This window comes from Pieris rapae, chromosome 1 (assembly GCF_905147795.1).
Source record: "Pieris rapae chromosome 1, ilPieRapa1.1, whole genome shotgun sequence".
Taxonomy (NCBI): Eukaryota; Metazoa; Arthropoda; class Insecta; order Lepidoptera; family Pieridae; genus Pieris; species Pieris rapae.
Genome location: NC_059509.1, coordinates 3,238,053 through 3,259,145, shown reverse-complemented (window position 1 = coordinate 3,259,145; position 21,093 = coordinate 3,238,053). Strand labels below are relative to the sequence as shown.

The window sequence follows — 21,093 nt, the reverse complement described above, 5'->3', positions numbered from 1 at the left end:
GAATGCCAACATAATGACAAAAACTGGATGTGACGTCACTCTAAGTCAAGATATACGGAAATCAGAAATGGCTGCGATGGGTAGTGGACGAGGGACGATGGATTCCCAAAATCAAGTGCAAAGTGATAATGTAGACCGTTTAAAATTGCTTTATCCCAATGTGAACGAAGACGAGACCCCGCTGCCAAAATCATGGAGCACGAAGGACAAATTCAGCTACATCGGCCTATCACAGAATAATCTTAGAGTGCACTACAAAGGTAAGAACTTTCAAGGTTTGTTTATCGAGTAGTTAATTGCGATTCTGGTTACTGCATAAAGATGTATTTGCGTAATTAATGATTTTCTTTTAATACATAAGTATTTTATACGGGTTTTTGACGTGTCAGCTCAAATGCAAGCATCGAATCTTAGCTGTCATGCAAACAAAGAAATCAGCTGATCGTATATTTTGTATCAACATTGCTAATAAAACATTAACGCTGGAATTTAACAAAAGCTTTTTCGTTTAAGTTCAATCAAATGTAATATATCAGTCGTAATATTGTAGACTGAAGGTCTCTCCTATGAACAAAATATGTTAAACAACCTTTATCTATAAATCAATGCTAAGGTATATATTTTATTAGTTTTCTTTGATATGATACGTAAAAATACCACGTACGACTTGATATAGCAAGTCATTGTTTTAGTTTGCTCTTGATTGAATTTGAATAAGCATTTGTATTGAACATAACTAAAACAAATGTTATTTTTGAATTTGTTTAAACATCCCTTCTTTATCTGTTTATTTTTTATTGAAATTATTTTTCTACTTACATTTCTAAAATATAAATTCTTTAACTGTGAATTTTTTTTTAGTAAATTGAGTTTAGTTTAGCCCATAAGTAAATGCTCTTAAAGTTTGGTAAATTTAATATATATTTAAACTAAAAATTTAACCATAACAGTGAAAATTTTATTGGAAGTATTCAGTGTTCTAACAATTGTGTATTAAGATAACTTTGGAATTTTACACATAACATTAAGAGCAATGGATTATGTTGTTTAGCAAGGCATTTTTTATAATATACTTTAGCTATAAAAACATTTAATTTAATTTAACTACTCATAAAAGTAGATAAAGCTAATATGTATACAGTAATTTTTCATTCTCTATTTGAAATGAAACATATATGAAATACTAGATTTTATTTATTTTCCTATTAAAAATCCTATCAAATAATTAAGAAGTACAGTTTGTTATCCAATTATTTTATCATAAATTTTCATTAGGATGAATGTTGAATGTTCTATTATATATGAATATCTATTATGAACATTTGAGTTAAAATTGTAAATGCTTACTAAAACTCATTTGTGTGGTTGGTTGATTACATTTTAAAATGGCATTCCTATATTCTTGTTTTTTGTGTTTGCGTCACAATTACATTATATGCATCATATATAATGCTTCTGGCATTTCTATAACAAATTCACTTTATGCATGATTGCAAAGATTTATGTACAATTTATGCCGTAAGTTGATAAATTTGAATGTATTGATATAGCTTGTCGTCCCTCTGGTCTTCGTGGCTATCAACTTATTAATGTAAAATAAATTGTAATGATAAAATTTTCTGACACCACATAAATTTATCTGCTGATTGTTCTCACTGGTAGTTTTAATTGTCACTAAATTCAATTTCGCCAAAATTTGACGCTCCTATTTACATACCAATAATGTATTATTTAAATCGTTAGGTATACAATATACCACGTCGAGTCGGGTGTTGACCCGTGCTTGAAAGAGCCAATGCACTTGCCTAAAATTGTCTAGACTTAGTCTGGAGTCTAGACTAAGTCTAGACATTTTGAGGTCTGCTTTAGTATAAGGAGCCTATCAAATGCCAATTTTATCATTAAAATTGTTAGATCTTACAGTTGGATGGTCTGTATATTTCGAAATGAGACGTAAAACTTTCGTATTAAAAATTAATTTCATTTTCGATGTTTTACTTTGTACAATTGACTCCTGCAAAAGGACTCATTAGTGATTTGGTAATATGTGAATTGTGATTTGACGCAGTCTAATTCACAAAGCCTCCGTTCGAATGTTATTTATATCCGTTGCAAGTTGCAGTAGCGATGCAGTCGATGTAAAATTCATAATCTATGTTCTATAATGACCGATGGGCGGATATCGATTGCATTCCCGACTACCTAACTTCATATCTGCGTAAATAATTCAATTGTTAAAAAAAATGTGTTATCGAAACCATTGTTGAAAACGAATGAAGTACTAAATCACGTATTATAAGAGGGTACGCATGAAGTAGACTATTTTTTAAATTGTCACTTGAATTAATGCCAACAATCTTAGATACAATAGAGCAGTTGTGTAGGCAGGGCGTAGATCTTCTAATATTCTACGTAGTATGTTGTGTATTTGTGACGTGCTTGATTGTTTATGGTAGAATTGATTATTACCGCGTATGAAATAGAATGTATATCCTACTATTAATAATTTTCTGCTGTTATGCTTGAAAGTTAAATTAAAATTATTTTTCATTTATGTAACACAAAAGATACAGTTCGTTAATTCAGGATTGTAGGTGATATCCTACATGTTTGTAGGAAGTATAAAAATCAACAGCGTGAAGGCTGTTACTATTATTATGTTTTTATATAAATCTTGTTATTCGTACCGTCAAGAAAACACTCATTTCAGTGTTACGCAATTTTTAAATTATTTCTAAACTTGTTTTATACATATATCATCCGCCCACGTATCATGTTTGTAATTCTATTCCGAAAGTATTCTTGTATGTTTTGTCTTTGTCTGTAAAAGAAGTTCTTACGTTAAAAATTGTCATTTATGTAGACTTCACCCCATGGGATTGAAAGGCCGTTAGGAAATGAGGTCATGCAGTGCGTGCAACTTTCTGAAAATTACCCCTCGTAAATCTATTCGTAGTTCTATTGACGTGAATTATGCGAGAACACTATACTTATTGCCTATACGGTTGCCTAACTTTAGTCTTATAATTGAATATTTTTCATGTAATTATTGAACTTTCACTCATACGGAATCGTTAAAATGAGAAAGGTTCATGTACGGCAAATTATTATACATAATTTAGTTCTTTAACGACACGTTTCTTAATAGCTGCGAAGATTAATTCTATTCTTTAGACAACATTGTATTGACACATATAATAGTTTTCTCTTATGTCTTTTAATTTATGTACCACTGGTACGTTGCGTTGTATTACTATAAGCTTAGTTCGTCGTTGTTTAAGACTTAACGGGTTTACAATTCTTCTTGTCCTTAGGTCATCAAATGTCTCAAGATCAGTCAGAAGCAATAGGAAGATTGCTCGCTAACTGGATTAAACTTATTCTCTTTGTCTTTGTTCGCAGTCAATGAACCGTAGAGCTCATTGTAAGGTTCTTTAATTGTGTTTTTATGTTAAGCCTAGAAGCATAAATAGATTTGATATACGTTATATTTTTAAAGCGTTTTTTTTTCAACAAATGTGTTTAACAATTGAAAAACAAATACTTTAACTATGACTGCTGTACTTAACAGCCATTAGCCACACGATGTTTGTCGCTTGCAACATTTGCATTTTACATTACTTGACCCACATTACTACGATAATAAGAATGCACCAGGGACTAAATATTTATTATACTTTTGTAATTATTATTAATTGTTTATGTAGACTATATAATTGAAATTTTATATCAATTAAAAACTTTTTACTATTTATGTGCGTACCTTACTGTGTTAAAAATAGTAAATAAAAATGTAAATAAATTTTACTTTGGCGTGTTTATAGTATACCTTAAAATACGTCTGAAATGTACGTTGTCGCTGCGACTCTATTAGTCACTGTGCGTATGCGCATACTTTGTCAGATGAGTGGCATTTATTACTACGGAACTACTGTGGTTTGTGGTATACCGTAGTTTTCAAATATGAAAAATCTAATCAAAAATATTTATTTAATAAGCTAGCTTTGCGATGCTGAGTCTATAATCTATAAAAAGAAATATTTGCTTTATATAATAATAAAGCAAATATTTCTTAATCACCAAATACGGTACGTTATGTTATAGGAGTGACGTTTTAACCTAATAACAAAGAAACAGGACTGGGATGGTTTCTTTGTTTGGTGTTTACAGATTATTCGTACACCAAATAGTTGACGACACTGTTATACGGCGCTCTGCCAAAACCTACGATGCATATTTCTTCATTTACACTAACATCTGCACTTCTGCCGTAATAGATAAATATAGATGTTCATATTCAAACAGAAAATTAATAATTTACTCGAATGCTCAATGTTTCCACGTAAAAGATTTTGAAGGATTTGAGCAAATATAACTGTAGTTTGATTGTAATGTGTGTGTTTACTTGAAAAAAAAATCAACGCTTTACATGGAATCTTGAGAGATCAAAAAAGGAAAGCGCTAGTGTTGCGTTCCGTTTCTATAATTTTTTAGTAAATTAAGGGAAAAGTATGCATAATCCAAAAGTCCCGAAGTTAAATCATCGAATAGTAGGCTAGTAGCTGGTCAAGGAACAAGATAATAGAAAAGATCAGCATCGAAACGATCTACGCGTTGGTGGGGCTTTCGTAACAGGACCGAAATGGTGCATCTACTAACTAGGTCAAGCTCGCTTGCGTTGGGTCGCCACGTGGATCCCCACCCTCGCTTAACTGCTCTGCATCTTAAATCCATTCTTATGCCCTAAGCGTAAGGCCTATATTCGCTGCCTTTATTAAGCTTGATGGCCTTGCTTCCGAGGTGCATGAATAGGTATATTAGATAGTTGAGCATTGAAATCTAAACTGTATTTGTCACAGCAAAAGGTTGAGATTACATAGATTAAATTTCTTAAAACAATGGTAATTTTACTTTGTTACATTTGGCATTATGAGTTTTCAATTGCTGTTCTCTGATTTTTTTGTTTAGTTGAAAAAATACAGTAATAACAAAATTCAATTTGTATACAGACTTTTCGTAACGGTTTTTATACTTATAATAGTTTTTAGTTCAACAGTTTTTTAAATTTCTATTTATCTAATTTGAATAAATATCTGAGGTCAAGTTATCAGTTAAATACTCTAAAGTAAGCTATGGGTCTTATCTGAACGCCTACGTAATTCTCTCTCATTAAACATTTCATTTAGTTTTCGTAGAGCATGTAGAGGGATTACTTTTAAAACGTCCCACAGAAGTGACTTTAACTCCCCATGGATGAATTTCTATGCGTTTCCATAGAAAAGACGTGCTGAAGTTAAATGGATACTTCATGTAAAGAGTGGTTTGTGTTTATCGGTGTCAAGTTGGCTGCCGGATCAATGTAGGTCGCGTCCGCCAATATCGGGTCAAGTTTATTTCACAACGTTAATCCCAGGGTGACTATCAAATTTATTGGGAATTTGCTTTTAATCTTACTAAATATTATATTATTAAATAACATCACCATTGTCTGCGGACAGCGTCTAGGCAACTTGATAAAGAGTTTTCATTTTGTCTATTGAGTAATTAAGTTTTTTTCTCTTGAATTTGTAAGTCTGACATACCAAGCGTATCATACGCAGCTTTATAATTTCAACAGCGGTACAAGTCACAAAAACACGCCTTCCCCGACAAACCTGATTCTATGAGAGTTCTTATGTGTGTAAATGCGATTCACATATTTACAATAACGAGTAGGTTTAATAGGACGTCTTTGATTATCTTATTTGGTGATTAGGTCAACAGTAATTATTTATTTGTTAATCATATTATCCACACATTGTCTATGCTTAAAAACGACATGCATTTTCTAGGTTTACTACAAAAATTAATACATTTATGTACTATAATTTTTAAAAGTGAAGGGATAGATAGAGATATTAGATTTGAAGGGGGGGGGGGGATACATTGCAGTAAATCTGTTTATGTAATATGTACTTAAACGGCCCCAAATACGTAGAGGAGAGACCTTAGCAGCATTATAAAACAGGTTTTTAGACGTTTGACAATTTAAATAATTTAAAATAATTAGTAAAATAGTGTAATTATAATTAGTATTAGATGATAAATTATAATCGGCTCCATAGCACCACTTTGCTATTATTGCTCGTTTATCAGGAAAAACTTTGCATGGTTTACGATAATGTCGCACATCGTTTGTATTAGTTTGCGTCATTTGCATAATGTTTGCTATGAAAACAAACATTGGTGAATGCTATTTTAATGGATCAAAACCGAGATGTAACGACGCTGGATCAGTCGATTTAATCCGTTAAAACCATCCAGGCGATGTGTCTCAATCGCAGATGTCCCAAAGAGTGGAGATTTAGATTTTAGAGTTGTGCCCGCTTCGAGCTGCCACCATTCTTACTCGCCGCACGTCTGGCATAACTTTAAAATCGTCGTGTTAAGATTTCTGGATTGGATAAGGACCGAGCAGCTGGCGTAAGTGGTGTATGGGGCTCGTGTGAACTGTTTAATGGAAGTGGTTTTCTCTTTTGTAAGGTGGGACGCAGGGTCCGGGAAGAAGACCCCACCTGCCCTATTTCCACTTACGCCTCTGGATGTATCGTACGTGCATATAATTTATATGAGCTTGTTAACAAACAGCGCTAGGAAGAATACTATGACTTTTTTTCTAGATTTCGTTTTGATACTATTGCTACATGTTCATCTTATTTCGTGGTTATCATTTTGTTATCAACTTGTGGAGTTATAGAGCGTAATTATGTTCTGTAACGAGAAAATGGGAAATGGCTTGCAAATGGAAATTTTTATATAGATAAGCACTGTTTGTTAGCAAAATTATTTAGGTGTAGAGGTAATATGTGTTGTGTCTAATTAGTGGTAGATTTCCTGTTGTTTCCCTAACCTTAAGGGCCTACAATTATTTTATATCCTTCAGGGCTCTGGGAATATTAGAGAATTCATTTAATGTTTAACAAAACTTTAGTATTAGTAATTGTAGACCCTTAATACGGTTTACGTTTCTTGGACTTTGAATTTATTAAATTTATCCTGAACTTTTCATTCGCATCCCCAGTAGTGCCTCAGTATGCTAAATAAAAATATTGAGTTCAATGAATAAATCGAGAATTGTAGCTGGTATGCTTCAATTTATGTAATGCTGTATTTAGTGTCCCGCAATGCGCTTCTCTTACGTGCCCTGTTGCCTGGCAACAGCCTTAACGGAAAAGGTTAAGGTCACACGCAAAACTTTACAATACGTTATGTTGAGCTGAGGTTTTTAAAGCCTTTTTTGTAATTGTACCTGATTTATGCATGAAAATGTAGTCATTGTTAAGGACACGCTAGAAGATACTCAGTAAATGGTTACTAACTGTAAATCAGAATGCAGAGATTACAGAGTAAGAACTCACCTTTATTGGTATAAAAAAAAGTAAGTTATTATAAAGGTTTATCAACCGCGTTCTTTGTAGCAACTTTCAATACATTTCTTAGATGAATCCTAAAGTATTGTTATTGAAAAGCGGTCGGCTCGGTCCCAGTATTGATTGAAAGTCTTCAAAAGTTTTCAAGAAAATTATACACCACAATGGCCTGACCATTGTGGTGTATATTTATACATAACTGTGTCTTAAAAACTGAATCAGTATAAACAGAGTTTGAGCACTCGTTTGTTTGGAATTCTGTTTGTCTTAGAAAATAAAATATTCAAAATGGCGGCTTTGAAGATTACGTAGGAGTAACGCAATATTTGGAATATGAATGTCATGCGTAATATTTCTATTACTTAATTGCTAAGAAAAGGGGGGGTACTAAATCGCCGTCTTTCAGAAAAATATTGCAAAGAATCCTTTCATCATTGCTAAACTAATGGCACTGAATGTTGATAGATAATGTTTTCCTCGTATTCGCGGAATTTAGAGTTTTAATTACTGGAGTGGCTTTATAAAGCGACTCGCCCGTCTACTTTTTGTATTAATGTAGCGGTTATGGGTTGTATGATAGCAGCTAATTTATTGCTTGTATTTATGCTTTATCTGGCTAAATTTTTATTTTCTTATTTTCTTTAATTATTATAGTGAGTAGGGGATTTTTTTTAATTAAGAGTTCTTGTAGGCTTTTGTTAGTTGAATAAATTTGGGAAATACGGCACACTGAATGTTAGGTACTATTAAAATGGATAATTTAAAAGTTCCTATTTTTTATTTTGCGATTAATAACCTGCTTTTTAGTAGTAGGAAGCTATAGCTTGCTACATAAGCGGCTTCATTTATCAGACTACATTTCTTCATTTAAAAAATACAAGAATCTTTATCTGGTTGATTAATAAAACTGTACTTTATTCGTGTACGAGTGTCTCATATTTCGTGTCTTCGTATGTTTTCGTCCGTTGATGATTCATTTGAGACAGTAACCGCTGCAGGTGGAGTGCAATGTATTATTCATAGCGAACAAAAAACCCATCATATTGATTGCGATACATTTCCTTCATAATGGATTCCTCCATATGGATTTAATGTGAAGGCAATCTTGTCTTAAATTGTTCAGTCGTTTACCTTTATCTCTCGAGTCTTTAATTTGTGTATTCAAATGAAAACAAAAATAATATTGACAAATTTTGAATATGGAAATCGATTAAGGTCGATTTACAATTAAATTATAGCCATGCTATTACTAAATAAAAAAAGTTCTAAGCTGAGTCGGGACTCAAACTAATTATAATAAACGAAAAAGAATGTATATGTTTAAATGAAGATTTGAGTTCTAGTACTCTTATAACGCTTATCTTATAATATATATGTATATTTTAAGTGGAACACGAATAAAGTATTATTAATATTAATGACGTTTTAGTTAAATATATCATGTGTAGTGTACACGTGATAAGTTACCTATATTCGTATTTTTTTAATAACAACGCAAAATTGAGGTTTTCTAAGAAGTTTGTTAACGTTTTATTCGATTCAACTTGAATAAATTTTTTGCCCAAGTTCAACGTTCTTTGCATTCCTAATTAGCTCGTTAATGATAAATTATAACAAAATTTTAAAAACTAAAACGTATATTATACAGTTAAATATGTAAAATGTTACATTACAATCGCAGAATAAATAATCGCGTTCGTAAACATGGGGTTGTTAACCTGCGCAAGAGACGCTCACATCTTTGGAATACGCACTTGTTGATTGTTCCCGACCATCATTCGACAGAGCAGACATGCGAAAATTTATTTCGCATATATTGATCTTATTTCTGCAAACCGTATCAGTTATTAAAATACTAATTCTACAAAAACATTATTACACCAGCTCTTCTGATCGTAGGAATTTGGCGTCTTTATTAAGTGGGTGATTTTTAAGTTATCTATGCGTTGGCGTGGTGACTACATCTATATGAACGCTGTGGTTAGAGACGATTGTTTTGCGTGGTAACGGGACTACATATACGCAGTTTTTACTACGGTCGACCTTGATACGCTTGATAATGTTTACCAACACGCGCTCACCGTGCTATTTACGTGTGATTCTAATATATAGCAATGGGTTTTGTTTGTGTACGCTAATACATTCACACCATGATACATACCCACTTTTACTTCCGCATATATCTGCTATGTAACCAATATAAATATTAAGCGGGTAACTAGTATGATATAGGAGGCAACCGTGAATGGTTAGATGGGGTTGGCTAGCCCTTCTCATATACCTGGACAAAATCTAGGAAGTACTAGAGACGGGACAAGTTAAAAGTACCCATGACGAAAGTGGATGATAAGAGAGAAGGGAAGAAGATATCCGTTGTTTATGCCCACGTAGGAAGGATAAAAATTAAATTTCCTTTTTCCAATATTTTTTGTTTTTTGAAGGTGTGGTTTGCCTAGCAGATTAAGAGGCATAAGGTCGTTAACATCAACTAGTGGCCTTGCGGTTCCAAAAGTTTCATATTTGCTGTTATTTAGTATAAATATTCAAATTATACATTCTCAACATATTTTCTTGTAAGTTGACATACCATACGTGTAAATTGTCTGTGGTTATGGTACCGCGTTTTAAAGCTAAATATTGTAATGTTTTAAGGACGTAATCTTAAAATCGCTAGCATTTTTCTTCTACGAATGATTTTGAGCATTTCTATAATATATATGTACTATGTGTGTATTGTGGATCTTATAAGTAGTTTTTATTTGTAGGTAATTTTATCTAATTCATATTAGAATGCCAAAAGTAAATATTTTAGTAGAACTCTAACAATCTATTCCAGAAATAGGCGGCGCATTTTTACCATCTTCCTGCAAAGTGCCTTATTTACTAAGTAAAGTTTATTTCAAATATTATATTTTATTTATAAAGTGTAGGTAAAGAGTATATCAATAAGTGACTATAGTGTTCTTAATCTCAATCAAGTTACTTATTAGGGCACATGTAATAAAAGCATTTGTAAAATTACAGGTCATGGCAAAACTCACAAGGATGCAGCCAGCGTTCGTGCCACACATCCCATCCCAGCCGCTTGCGGGCTTTACTACTTTGAGGTGCGCATCGTGTCCAAGGGACGGGATGGCTACATGGGCATCGGCCTGTCGGCACATGGCGTCAACATGAACAGACTGCCCGGTGTGTACTAGCCGCAAGTAAGAGTCCTTAGGTACTCTACTGCTGCGAGAAACATCGCTAGGATGGCCTCTACACCTCGCACCTCTAGAGTTCGTACCTGATGACCGCATCTGCCAGAGCCGCACGAGTATTGCCTCACGTATAGGATTTTACAAATATTTCAGTTAAATCCGATTTATCAAGACGTGATATTTCAGGCTGGGACAAACACTCATACGGATACCATGGCGACGATGGACATTCCTTCTGCTCGTCCGGAACGGGGCAACCTTACGGTCCTACCTTTACGACTGGCGACGTCATCGGCTGCGGTGTGAACCTTGTCGACAATACCTGCTTTTACACAAAGAACGGACACCATCTCGGTATCGCCTTCAGAGGACTTCCGGTGCGTGTGATGGTATCTAAGATTTTTGAGAATTATATTTTATTGATAAATCGCTACCGAAGTACAACTACTAGAAGATGAATAGAACATATGTATGTATATATATGTTCTTCATATTAAATATTTATAATGTAATTTCGTTCCTTGCAGCCCAATCTATATCCGACTGTGGGACTTCAGACGCCTGGTGAGGTAGTAGACGCAAACTTTGGGCAGCAGCCGTTCGTATTCGACATTGAAGACATGCTGCGAGAGTTGCGTGCGCGCACGCGTCTCGCTATTGACGAGTTCCCACTACCCGATGAGCAGGGTCAATGGCAGCAGGTGCTTCATAGGTGCTTATATTATTGCAATATATACTAATAGAACTTATACGTAATTTAGTAAATTTTGCTTTTGGATTGAAATAAGGTATGTATAAAAACCGCTCTAACAAAACGAGATTTTCTAATTTGAAGAACAATGAGCTCTGTCCTTGAATCATTTTTGTGTTCACTTGACGTGTAGTAAGGCGTTACTACATTTTACTTATTGAGGAGGGTGATGGTTATTAGTTAGAAACAGTTCAAAATTAATAAATGTTGATATATGAGAAACCATGCAACCATTATGAAATAATTTTTCAAATCGACCCAGTAGTTTTGGAGCCTACTACAAACAGATGACAATCTAATCACTACTCTCTATATAATAGTAGTGTAGATCTTATGAGAATATCTTTTGAAATATCCGGCTGAGCCTTTTTTAACTCTTGGTCATGTTTTATTTTTAATTGTATATTTTTAATAACTTTTTTGCAGAATGGTGTCATCATATTTGGTACACCATGGGTACTGTGGATCAGCACAATCCTTCTCCCGCGCCACAGGCCAACACATACACGAGGATATCGCCTCAATCAAGAATCGACAACGTATGTATTATTCGTTTATAGTATCATTTCGGGGTTGCAGGTGTTCATGAGTAAGCTTGCTTTTTGCCTATATGAATATAATATAAATATATCATTGCTTTTTTTGTTAATTCATACAGTTTTAGGTAATAAGGTTGTTGTGCCAATGAGACATTAAATGTACTCTTGTGTACATAATATAAGTTGAATCGTTTTTGCGGAAAAAGAACCAGTGGATTTTAATTAAAATAATAATTTGCCACGCATTATTTTATTTATTAATGAAAATTAATGTACCTTATACGTTTTTTTCTTCCCTATTCTTTATTATCTTTCTTTTTTGTTAATTTTTATTATTATTTTGTGTTTCTGTGTGTTTCATTAGAAATAAATCTTTTGTCTATGTCTAGTGTCTACTATTGAACTATGTCGAAGATTTTGTTTTAACCCACAGAGACAACAACCGTATTTAGTAATTTATTCGATAACTTAGTTTAGTAAATATATATTTAAATTATTGCCACAAATACAATTTGGCTAATGGGCATTCAATTGCAGTTTTCTATACTTCACCTTTTTATTAACAAGCAAAATAATGTTTCAGGGATATCTTCGTTGGTGCTAAGCGGGCGTATCGGCGAGGCGATAGAGAACACACGGCGTTGGTATCCAGGACTCTTGGAGAGAGATCCAGATCTACTCTTCCTTCTAAAGTGCCGCCAGTTTGTCGAGATGGTCAATGGCACGGCTGATGATGCACAGGTTTGTCTCACATTTTTCATTTAATTTCGGTGTTGCCCTCTCCAAGATTGTACAATTCCTTTTTAATTTTTATTTATTTTAAGCGTAAGATTATATTGTCTGTTGGGACCACTTTAATAAAATAAATAAATTGTTTACTGTAATTTTAACATTACTTGCAGTTTTTTTTATTCGGGTACTATTTGTGTGTTTAAATTAATGACGTCTAATATTACCTTAGAGCTTGTTATAAGGTTTTGGGTTTAGGTGTTTAATCCAACCAACAAATCAATAGAAGGTTATCAATTAAATAAATTCAATGTATACTTAAAGATCTTTCTTGAAGTATTCGTAAAAAATTGTGTAATGTTTTCTAATAATGTTACATTCGGAATTGGTTTGTGGAATTAGTTCGTTCTAGATTTACTGTTGCCACTTTCTTCAAACTCATTTCATACGCATGCCTATTATGATAATTAAGTGACATTTTGCCCCTTATATGTATATTGTATACTGCAAAATTTCGTAAGTTTATTACGTAGAACTTGTTCACAAATTGATTCATGTATATTCCAACAACTTCAATAAAAATTGTTTCGGTAGTTTTTTGATGTTGGCATCCCCGAATTAACAATAGGTAATAAATAATAAATGGTGATAGGTATCTGAAGGTTTTATTATTAATATATAACTGTTTTTATCACCTTCCAGCAGTGCGGTGGGGCCAACCACAATGGCGTGGCGACGTCGGTGATATCTCACACCTCGAGGGCGCATTCGCCCGCCCCAGACCACCACACACACAATGGCCTCCATACTAATGGTGAATACTGATGATTTTTATCCTTATATTTATTTATTTATTTATTGTATACATAATCTTAAACAGAAATAAGTTGAAAACAAACTGGAGACAATAAAAGTATATAACGTTAATGTAAGAAATAATAAGCTTTTTTCAATAGATCGATTTATAACAAAACATATATATGTATGTAAATTCGTTTCCTTTTAAGACAGGTTTTATGGGTCAATGAGCAGTGATAGCCGTGCGACTCTATCCTGAGGTCGTAGGTTCGAACCCCGGCTGTGCACCAATAGACTTATCTATGTGTTCATTCAGCACAGAAGGATAATCCTACTTGTTTAGATTGATAAACGATCATGAAACACATACAAATATCCGATATTAATAAGATAATATAATTAACCTTATAAAGTTGTAGCGCCATTGATTTTTATATTACTCTGTGGTTTGGTACCAGTGGTTCGAATGGTCGATTAAAGTCGGTGCAGGCACTAACATACTTCCACCACAATCTGATAAAGAAATGATGTCTTTACAGGTGTGACAGATATAGAACAGAAGCAAAACTGTGATGTAGAAATGGTGCCGGCGCCACCAGCTACGGATTCCGCCCCATCACCCAACGGTGAACACGATGGTATGTACTACGATACTGAAGATTTAAGTATTTAGAACTATATGTTTGGAAATTGAGTCTAGAAGTAAATTACTGAATTTTTTTTTCTATTCGGTCTGAAACATAAGGAATTGGTCCTTGGGAATAAATTTATTTTGAACAATATATAATATATATATACATATGTAACATCAAATGTGCCTCGTTACTATTTGGTTTTCGAATCTTCAAGGTCCATGCAAGAGGTTTTTAAAATATTGAGAAAAGATTAAATATAAGACACAAAACATTTACGTTTTAAAATTATTTAATAATTATTTAAATACATGGTTAATTATTATTTGCACATCATACAACTCATACATAATATTTTATTTATAATTATCGTTTTATAACATTTATATTTTTATTTGCTCGTTGCTTTTTAGTTTTATATTTAATCATAATATTGTTAATATAATATATGTGTCTATAGTATTTTGTATACACTAATGCCATCCCATTTCGATAACAAAATTTCGTTTTTATTTGAAACTTTCATTGTAGTCTAGAGTTTTATATGAATTATTAAAAAGAGACTAGAATAATTATTGAACCCGAGTTCATAATAATACTAAAAACTTTATTTATGACAGTAGGGTTGTGACAAATTTCATATACTAGTTGTGGTACATGCTCAAAACAAAAAAAAAAATTGTGTTAAATATTAAGAATGAGTGAACGAGTGAGTGTGAATGGGTGTGTATGCGCATGTATATGAGTGTGTTAGTTTTTGAGACCTCAGAGTCAAACCAAGATAAGAAACATTGCGGCTACTTTTTATATTGCAATAAAAATACGTAGTCAGCATGCGGCCTTGTTAATCACGCCATCCGCCATCTGCCCTGGCTCTGGACAAGATTTACGTATTGCCTTAATAAGCAAGTTGAGGGTTATCCATTGTATGTTTCAATGATGCAATATGTGGATCTTTTCCTATGTGGGACTTGCACTAGGGGCTTCTTATCTCATTTGCGCTAACGCATGTGTCATCTCCGGGAATTACAGGAAGTACCAATGGTAAGAAATATTTGATGATTTTTAAGGGAATACGGCCGAGTCTAAAAGAATTATGTCTAGGCTCGATCGTCTTGCCATTTCAAATTGTCATTTAATGCAATTGTAATGCTGCCAGAAATTCGCTCGCGAGTGACAAGCTACACAATTTGTATGAAATATTATTTAGTATTAAAATTTATACTCCGATTTTTCAATCCGTAAAATTCTGACATTTCATAAGTGTTGCTACTAAAAAAATCTCCACCGAAAAAAGGGACAAATTTGAACAAATTTATAATAAAATATACAATGAAATAAAATTTTTTACCTACAAAAAGGTAAATGTTAATATTAACTTACTTAAGTGACTTAATACAAAAATAACAAATATTTCAATACCACCATCAATATATCTGATTAACTAAAATTACTTTATTTTGTTCTTTTGCTGGCATCACTGCCATTTTCAGGTTTAGTAAACCTTAAAAAAAATGTTATCTTTCGTTGTGCGTTTTTTTTCTGTTTGTGATGAAAAGGGACGTACTTATCATTTGCCGTAAATCCACCTTTCATGTGGAGGACCGAACTTAATAAAATGGACACATTCACTTAGAAGTAAAATGTATGCATTGACTAAGATCCTCACTCGTATTAAACTTGAAAAATGTGCCCGGCCAAACAGGTTTGTAATCTCTGACATGTCAAAAAATGATGCTGTCAGAATTCTACGGAATCGAAAATCAGAGTAAGGCATATCCGTAAATGGCATATATTTTGAAAGGTTTACTGCATAGGTGTAGTTAGAAACTTATGCTGCTTAGTGACATGGTGGACATAGAATTACTAGCTTTTGCCAACAATAGAGCCACACGTCAAAACGCGTGCATGTGGGGTGGTCGCGCCCCAAGTGAACGGTCGCAGGTTGAGCGAGGGTGGTGGTTTTAGGTTCTGGGCCGGTGAAAGGCATGCCGGGCGTCACCGCGTGCGTCGCCGCCCTGCTATCGCCGCGCCGGTTCGGTGCGTATCGTACTTATGTCGACCGGTCGTGCCACGCGCTAGCTAACGTTATTAACACGTTTATTTAATAAGTTGTTAGTAGAAATATTTTCCGTTTGTTTTAAGTTGACCTTAAAATCTTTAATTATATTTCTTATTGAACTGTGTATGAATTAGCTAACGCTTGACACGATGCATGGTCAGTGTGTTGGCGTGAGATTTGTGCGTGAATTTGGTGTCTACGACTGACTTCTCTCTTATCTATGTAACAACTGATGTCGTCTATCATTATTCATCTTCATAATCTAATTTCTGGGGTTGAATTTGCTGTAATATTTGGTTGCAATATTACTTTGCAAATATTTCTAGTGTACAGCAAATTTGACGCGTTCATTTGAATGCGAATAACGCATTGGTCTAAGACTTCAATGCTTGTTGCAATGAAACATTTTAACATTTCGTCATTGGTTGAGCATGCAGATTAATGGGATGGTTATCAAAACATGGCGATATATTATATTATGCATGCTCCTTGTTTTCTATATATATGTTATCTATATACAACGCATGATTTACACGGACGGATACATACACACAAACTATCACGTTTATCGATATCATGACGTCACTTTCCGAAATCCCTTGCCACGTCTGTGTGATTGGTTATCGATTATACTAATTTTTTAATTATTTAGCAAATAAGTAAGTACATAGATATAATGTTTATATTGAAAATTACTACCAATTCAAGTAATTAAAGTAAATTTCATTAAGATGTTGCTAGCTTGGCGCCTGTTGTGTCAAACAGAATATATATTAAAGAAGCGAAAGTATAAAAATGCATAAAGCGTTTTTATACTTTCGCTTCTTTTAAAGAAAATGCAAAGAGAAACTTTGTAACTGATTTGTTAGTTTTATGTTTCTGAAGTTCTCAATTGCAAGAAACCAGTGACAATCAATGATTTTCTTTCTTTTTAGTTTCTGGGTATTTAAAAATATTATATATCTACTTACATATATGTATGTACAGAAGGTGAAGGTTGCCGTGTGAGCGTGGAACGTATGCTCTCGTTCGGACGAGAGCTGTATGCCATGAGCCAGAAGTTGTCACAGGACCATTTCCACAAGTCAATGCTAGAGGTATAGTATTAGTTTAACCACCTTATCATCAGGCTTAGCCCTTAATTTTCAGGCACCATTAGGGCATTATTATTATTAATGAAAAGGTAACAATATATTCTATATTATTTTCCGAGTAAGAATCACATGTTTGTATCGGTTTTAAGTTATTGAAACTTTAAAAAAATAGTCCAAACATCATTATTATTGAAATGGGAATTTTGTTGGAAAATAATAATTTATCTAATTATGATTTAATAGTGTCAATAGTGGAAATGGGTAAAGGGTTTTTTATTTCGGAAAGAGAATTCGAACTTAGCTCATCTGATATTAAGTTGTTAAGGATTACCTCCTAGATTAGGTTAGAGTAGGTTCAAACCATCAACTTTAAAATAAAAACTAAGAAAATTTTAAAATAAGAAAAAATATTTTAAAACATTATGCATTTTTAAGGAATTAGTCGACATTTATTAGGAAATTATGTACATTGCAGGATGCCTTTAGCCTGTTAGCTTATAGCAACCCATGGGATAGCCCGCTGGGCTGGCAATTAGAGCCAGTGCGTCGCGAGGCTGTCTGCGAAGCGCTCAATTCCGCTATACTGGGTTAGTATACTACACTACACTGCATAAATAAAAATAGAGTAATAACAATTAAACATTTTCAACTTGACACTGTTATAAAGTTAAAAATATTGCCATAAAAAAATACAAATTTTTAATAGTGACATTGACGTTTTTGTTGAGGTTAATTTTCTTTTGATGTTGAATTAGTGCTAAGAAATAGTAATGATAGAAAATAAAATAAATAATAACTGAATTAAAACGCGTATGGACGCTTACTCTTAAATAATTACATAAATCTGATTATAATAAATGTGTCCTGTATAGAGTTCCAAGGCATGCCGTGGATATCGCCGGTGGAAGCGTGCGTGTCGCACTCCCGAGAGCTCCTTCGGCGTATGGCGCGAGCGTCCCTCGGCGCCTGTGCCTTCGCCGACCTTCCCGCACTACTGCGCCGCTGACCCCCGCGCGCCGCGCCCCGGGCTCCCCGCCCCCACCGTCATCGCCACTGATGTTGTCCCTTTCGACCGAATCATATACAAATTAACGGAGTGAGACAAATATATCGTAAGCGTTTCTTTTGTCCCCTTACGGATTATTTAGCGGAGTGACACATCGTGCCCCTGTTTGGAATCGTTTTACATTTTGTCTCTTGTTTATGGAGTGCCGACAAATGACCAAAGTACTTACGCTTTTCATTTTGATAGTTGATTTTATTTTGTGGAACGCCTTTGACAGGCCAGTCTCATACCGTGTCCTGACAAAAATCTAAATTGCGGTGAGCTTAAATTACAGTGGTCGGTGCGAACGATATGGACGTTAATAGCGGGTGTGCTCGTTAATCGGAAGTGGTAAACGATATCACTTCCGGCTTTAATACATAGATATATTATAGAATATAAATATTAATATAATCGGTAACGCGGGGCACTACTTATTTTATACGATAGCGAGCACTTACATAGTCATTGTATGGTATTCATGTATGATCGCCCTGTTTTCGATTTAGTATATGAATTTGTGATTCAAATGTATTCGTCTACGTAACACGCAGATAAAAATAAATAAGAAATGTTCTAAAATGGCTGTTACGATAAAGACGAGTTTTGTGGAATTATGTATGGCCTACGATCAGTTGCAATGTACAATAGGCAGTAGCGTGGGTTGTAGGGTTTATAAGACTTATAGTGCCGCCGCTTAAACCTAACTTTACCGAGCTTTTTGTTGGCCAATTAATTGGAAGCGAGTGAGCGGCCGCCCGTATGTGTTCATTACAATTATTCCTAAATCAATTCAAGAGTCAATCAAATTAAAAACTTAGCTTGTTTTAATAACCACTGAAACAAAGGCTTGAATTTTCATGAATCTCCCAATTGAAATTTTGTATCTAATGGCAAGATTCGGAAAAGATGCTTGGTCCGAACTGCGACCCCCAATTGTTTTTGACATCCGGGAGTCACACGTAGCAGTCTAGTTTCTGAATCTTGCCTAAGCTAGTGATAGGTATAAAAACAATATTTTCTTTTTTATAACGCCCTCTGTGTTTCATACTGTTTCTTAATTTTGTAAAAATATTTTTTATTCGTGATTTTAAATGACTAGACGAGTAGCTGCCAATTAATTGGCTAAAAAATAATAAAATAATTATAATGTGAGACGAACTGTTTGCGAGTAGTTGATTAAGACTTAAGGTCACTGCTTTTGGTGCACACGGCCATAATTTCGGACGTATAAATATTGTTTTTCATTGATTTACACCCTTACTAAGAATTTTGCAATTTGTTTTATAAGACAGGCGGAAATTAGTGCTCATAGAATTTAGTGCTTACCGCTTTTCATGGACACCTGCAACGCCTTGCATGTCTGTTGCAGGCCCTTATTATACTGGTTAGCTGCTCTTGATGGCCCCAAAGTCGGAACTCTACGGAAATCGTCGAATGGCAATATTTAATTAAGTATTCGTATCGACATTGTAATATTTTTCAAAGCGAACACGTTTTTGAGCTAGTAAGGCTGTTGGTAATAAACTTAATGTAATTTCTGCCATTTTAGTACCAGACTATGCTGAGGGCAATTATCCATAAAACAATTGAATACTGTTCTTTTTTAAGATGCTAAATAATTGTGGTATGCTTAGTTTTCAAAAGATTGGTGTCGTCAATTTTACTTCACTTTTGATTCGTTGAATATTAAATTGCATTAATAAATTTTTTATTAATTACTGTACATGAATTAATTTTATATCGACTTTTATTATCCCACGGAAGTGAAAATAAGGTCTCTTTGAAATATCCGTGCCGTGTGCCCAGTTTGATGTAAAATATTATTATATATGACCTTTCGCGATTTCTAATAGCAGAATGTTTTGTAGATACGGTTGGACATACTAACATATTTAAAAAAAATTGTGTACGTATTATGTACGCGTTTTGTTGTAATATAATGCAGAGATTTTCATGGAAATGTAAATAGACTTAGATGTGTTAGTGTGTCGGGCTAAGACACTGCTTTGTAAAGACGATTCTACAATATTGTTCGTATATTGTATTGTTTTCTTTTTTAATAATATATTGTGTTTAAACCGTAAAAATGATTTTTATTTCTGCTAACCTATCTAGAGCATATCCTATCTTGTGTTACATTTTTTGTAAATGACAACATTATGTTTCCACGCTATTTTGGCGCAGAAGGATTGAGGTTTTATTAAATAATTTAAAAAGAAATTAGCACAATGTCGAAGTCGTTATTCAAACATTATCAATGTATTTTATGTTATATATTCTCTGTAATGGGAAAACAAAACACATTACTTACACATCTTTTATAGGGAAAGTTATAATAAAAAAGTGAACTATAAACTATGAATCTAAGTGTTTGTTTCTCAATGTCCCCGGATACGTTCCAAATAAACTATTACTTATTGGTAGGATAAACACTATTGTTGCGTTTCACGACTGTCAGCGATATTCGTCATGAAAGCCGAAGTTTCTTATTCGGAACTTTTATCATCCGGATAAATTGTGTTTCATAGCTATTTGGTACTTTATCCATTAAATATGAAACAGACCCTTAGTTTAAAACTACCACGAAATGAAACCGTCCGATGGTGGGGAATGGCGAGCTCCTGAGAACAACTTCTTACTTGGTGCTTGTAGGCTTTACTACGCCACAGGAGCTTTTTATACAAATACTCAGGTTATTCAGTATTTGCCACATCAAATAATTAACATGCCAAATACAATTTTTGTCGACCTTTCATTGTAAGAAAGTTTAAGTTATTTAAATATAGGGTGACATGTGAGCGAGGTATGGTAACACAAAACCGGGCGCATGC

At 33.8% G+C, this 21,093-nt stretch overlaps 1 protein-coding gene across 6 annotated transcripts; it reads left to right on the top strand.

Annotated features, from left to right (window-relative positions):
- Nucleotides 1–39: 39 nt before the first annotated feature.
- Nucleotides 40–20,349, top strand: LOC110994761 (ran-binding protein 10). Of its 6 annotated transcripts, none has more exons than XM_045633248.1 (13): nucleotides 40–260; nucleotides 6,523–6,588; nucleotides 10,434–10,598; nucleotides 10,796–10,986; nucleotides 11,137–11,321; nucleotides 11,787–11,899; nucleotides 12,483–12,640; nucleotides 13,334–13,442; nucleotides 13,966–14,064; nucleotides 16,027–16,098; nucleotides 17,108–17,217; nucleotides 17,690–17,801; nucleotides 18,087–20,349. In XM_045633248.1, exons 1-13 carry the CDS (start codon nucleotides 68–70, stop codon nucleotides 18,218–18,220), a joined length of 1,707 nt encoding a protein of 568 aa, XP_045489204.1. In that variant the 5' UTR covers nucleotides 40–67; the 3' UTR covers nucleotides 18,221–20,349. The 6 variants fall into 6 exon arrangements, with proteins under 6 accessions (XP_045489204.1, XP_045489175.1, XP_045489148.1 ...); XM_045633219.1 differs by having other exon boundaries at nucleotides 13,331–13,442; XM_045633192.1 differs by having other exon boundaries at nucleotides 10,796–10,998.
- Nucleotides 20,350–21,093: the final 744 nt, after the last annotated feature.

Bases quoted from the DNA above. Each gene is read 5' to 3' on its own strand.
- LOC110994761 (XM_045633192.1), top strand. From the start codon at position 68: ATGGCTGCGATGGGTAGTGGACGAGGGACGATGGATTCCCAAAATCAA. The intron at 261-6,522 runs GTAAGAACTTTC...CTCTTTTGTAAG, and splicing joins TCTTAGAGTGCACTACAAAG to GTGGGACGCAGGGTCCGGGA. The intron at 6,589-10,433 runs GTACGTGCATAT...GTAAAATTACAG, and splicing joins CTTACGCCTCTGGATGTATC to GTCATGGCAAAACTCACAAG.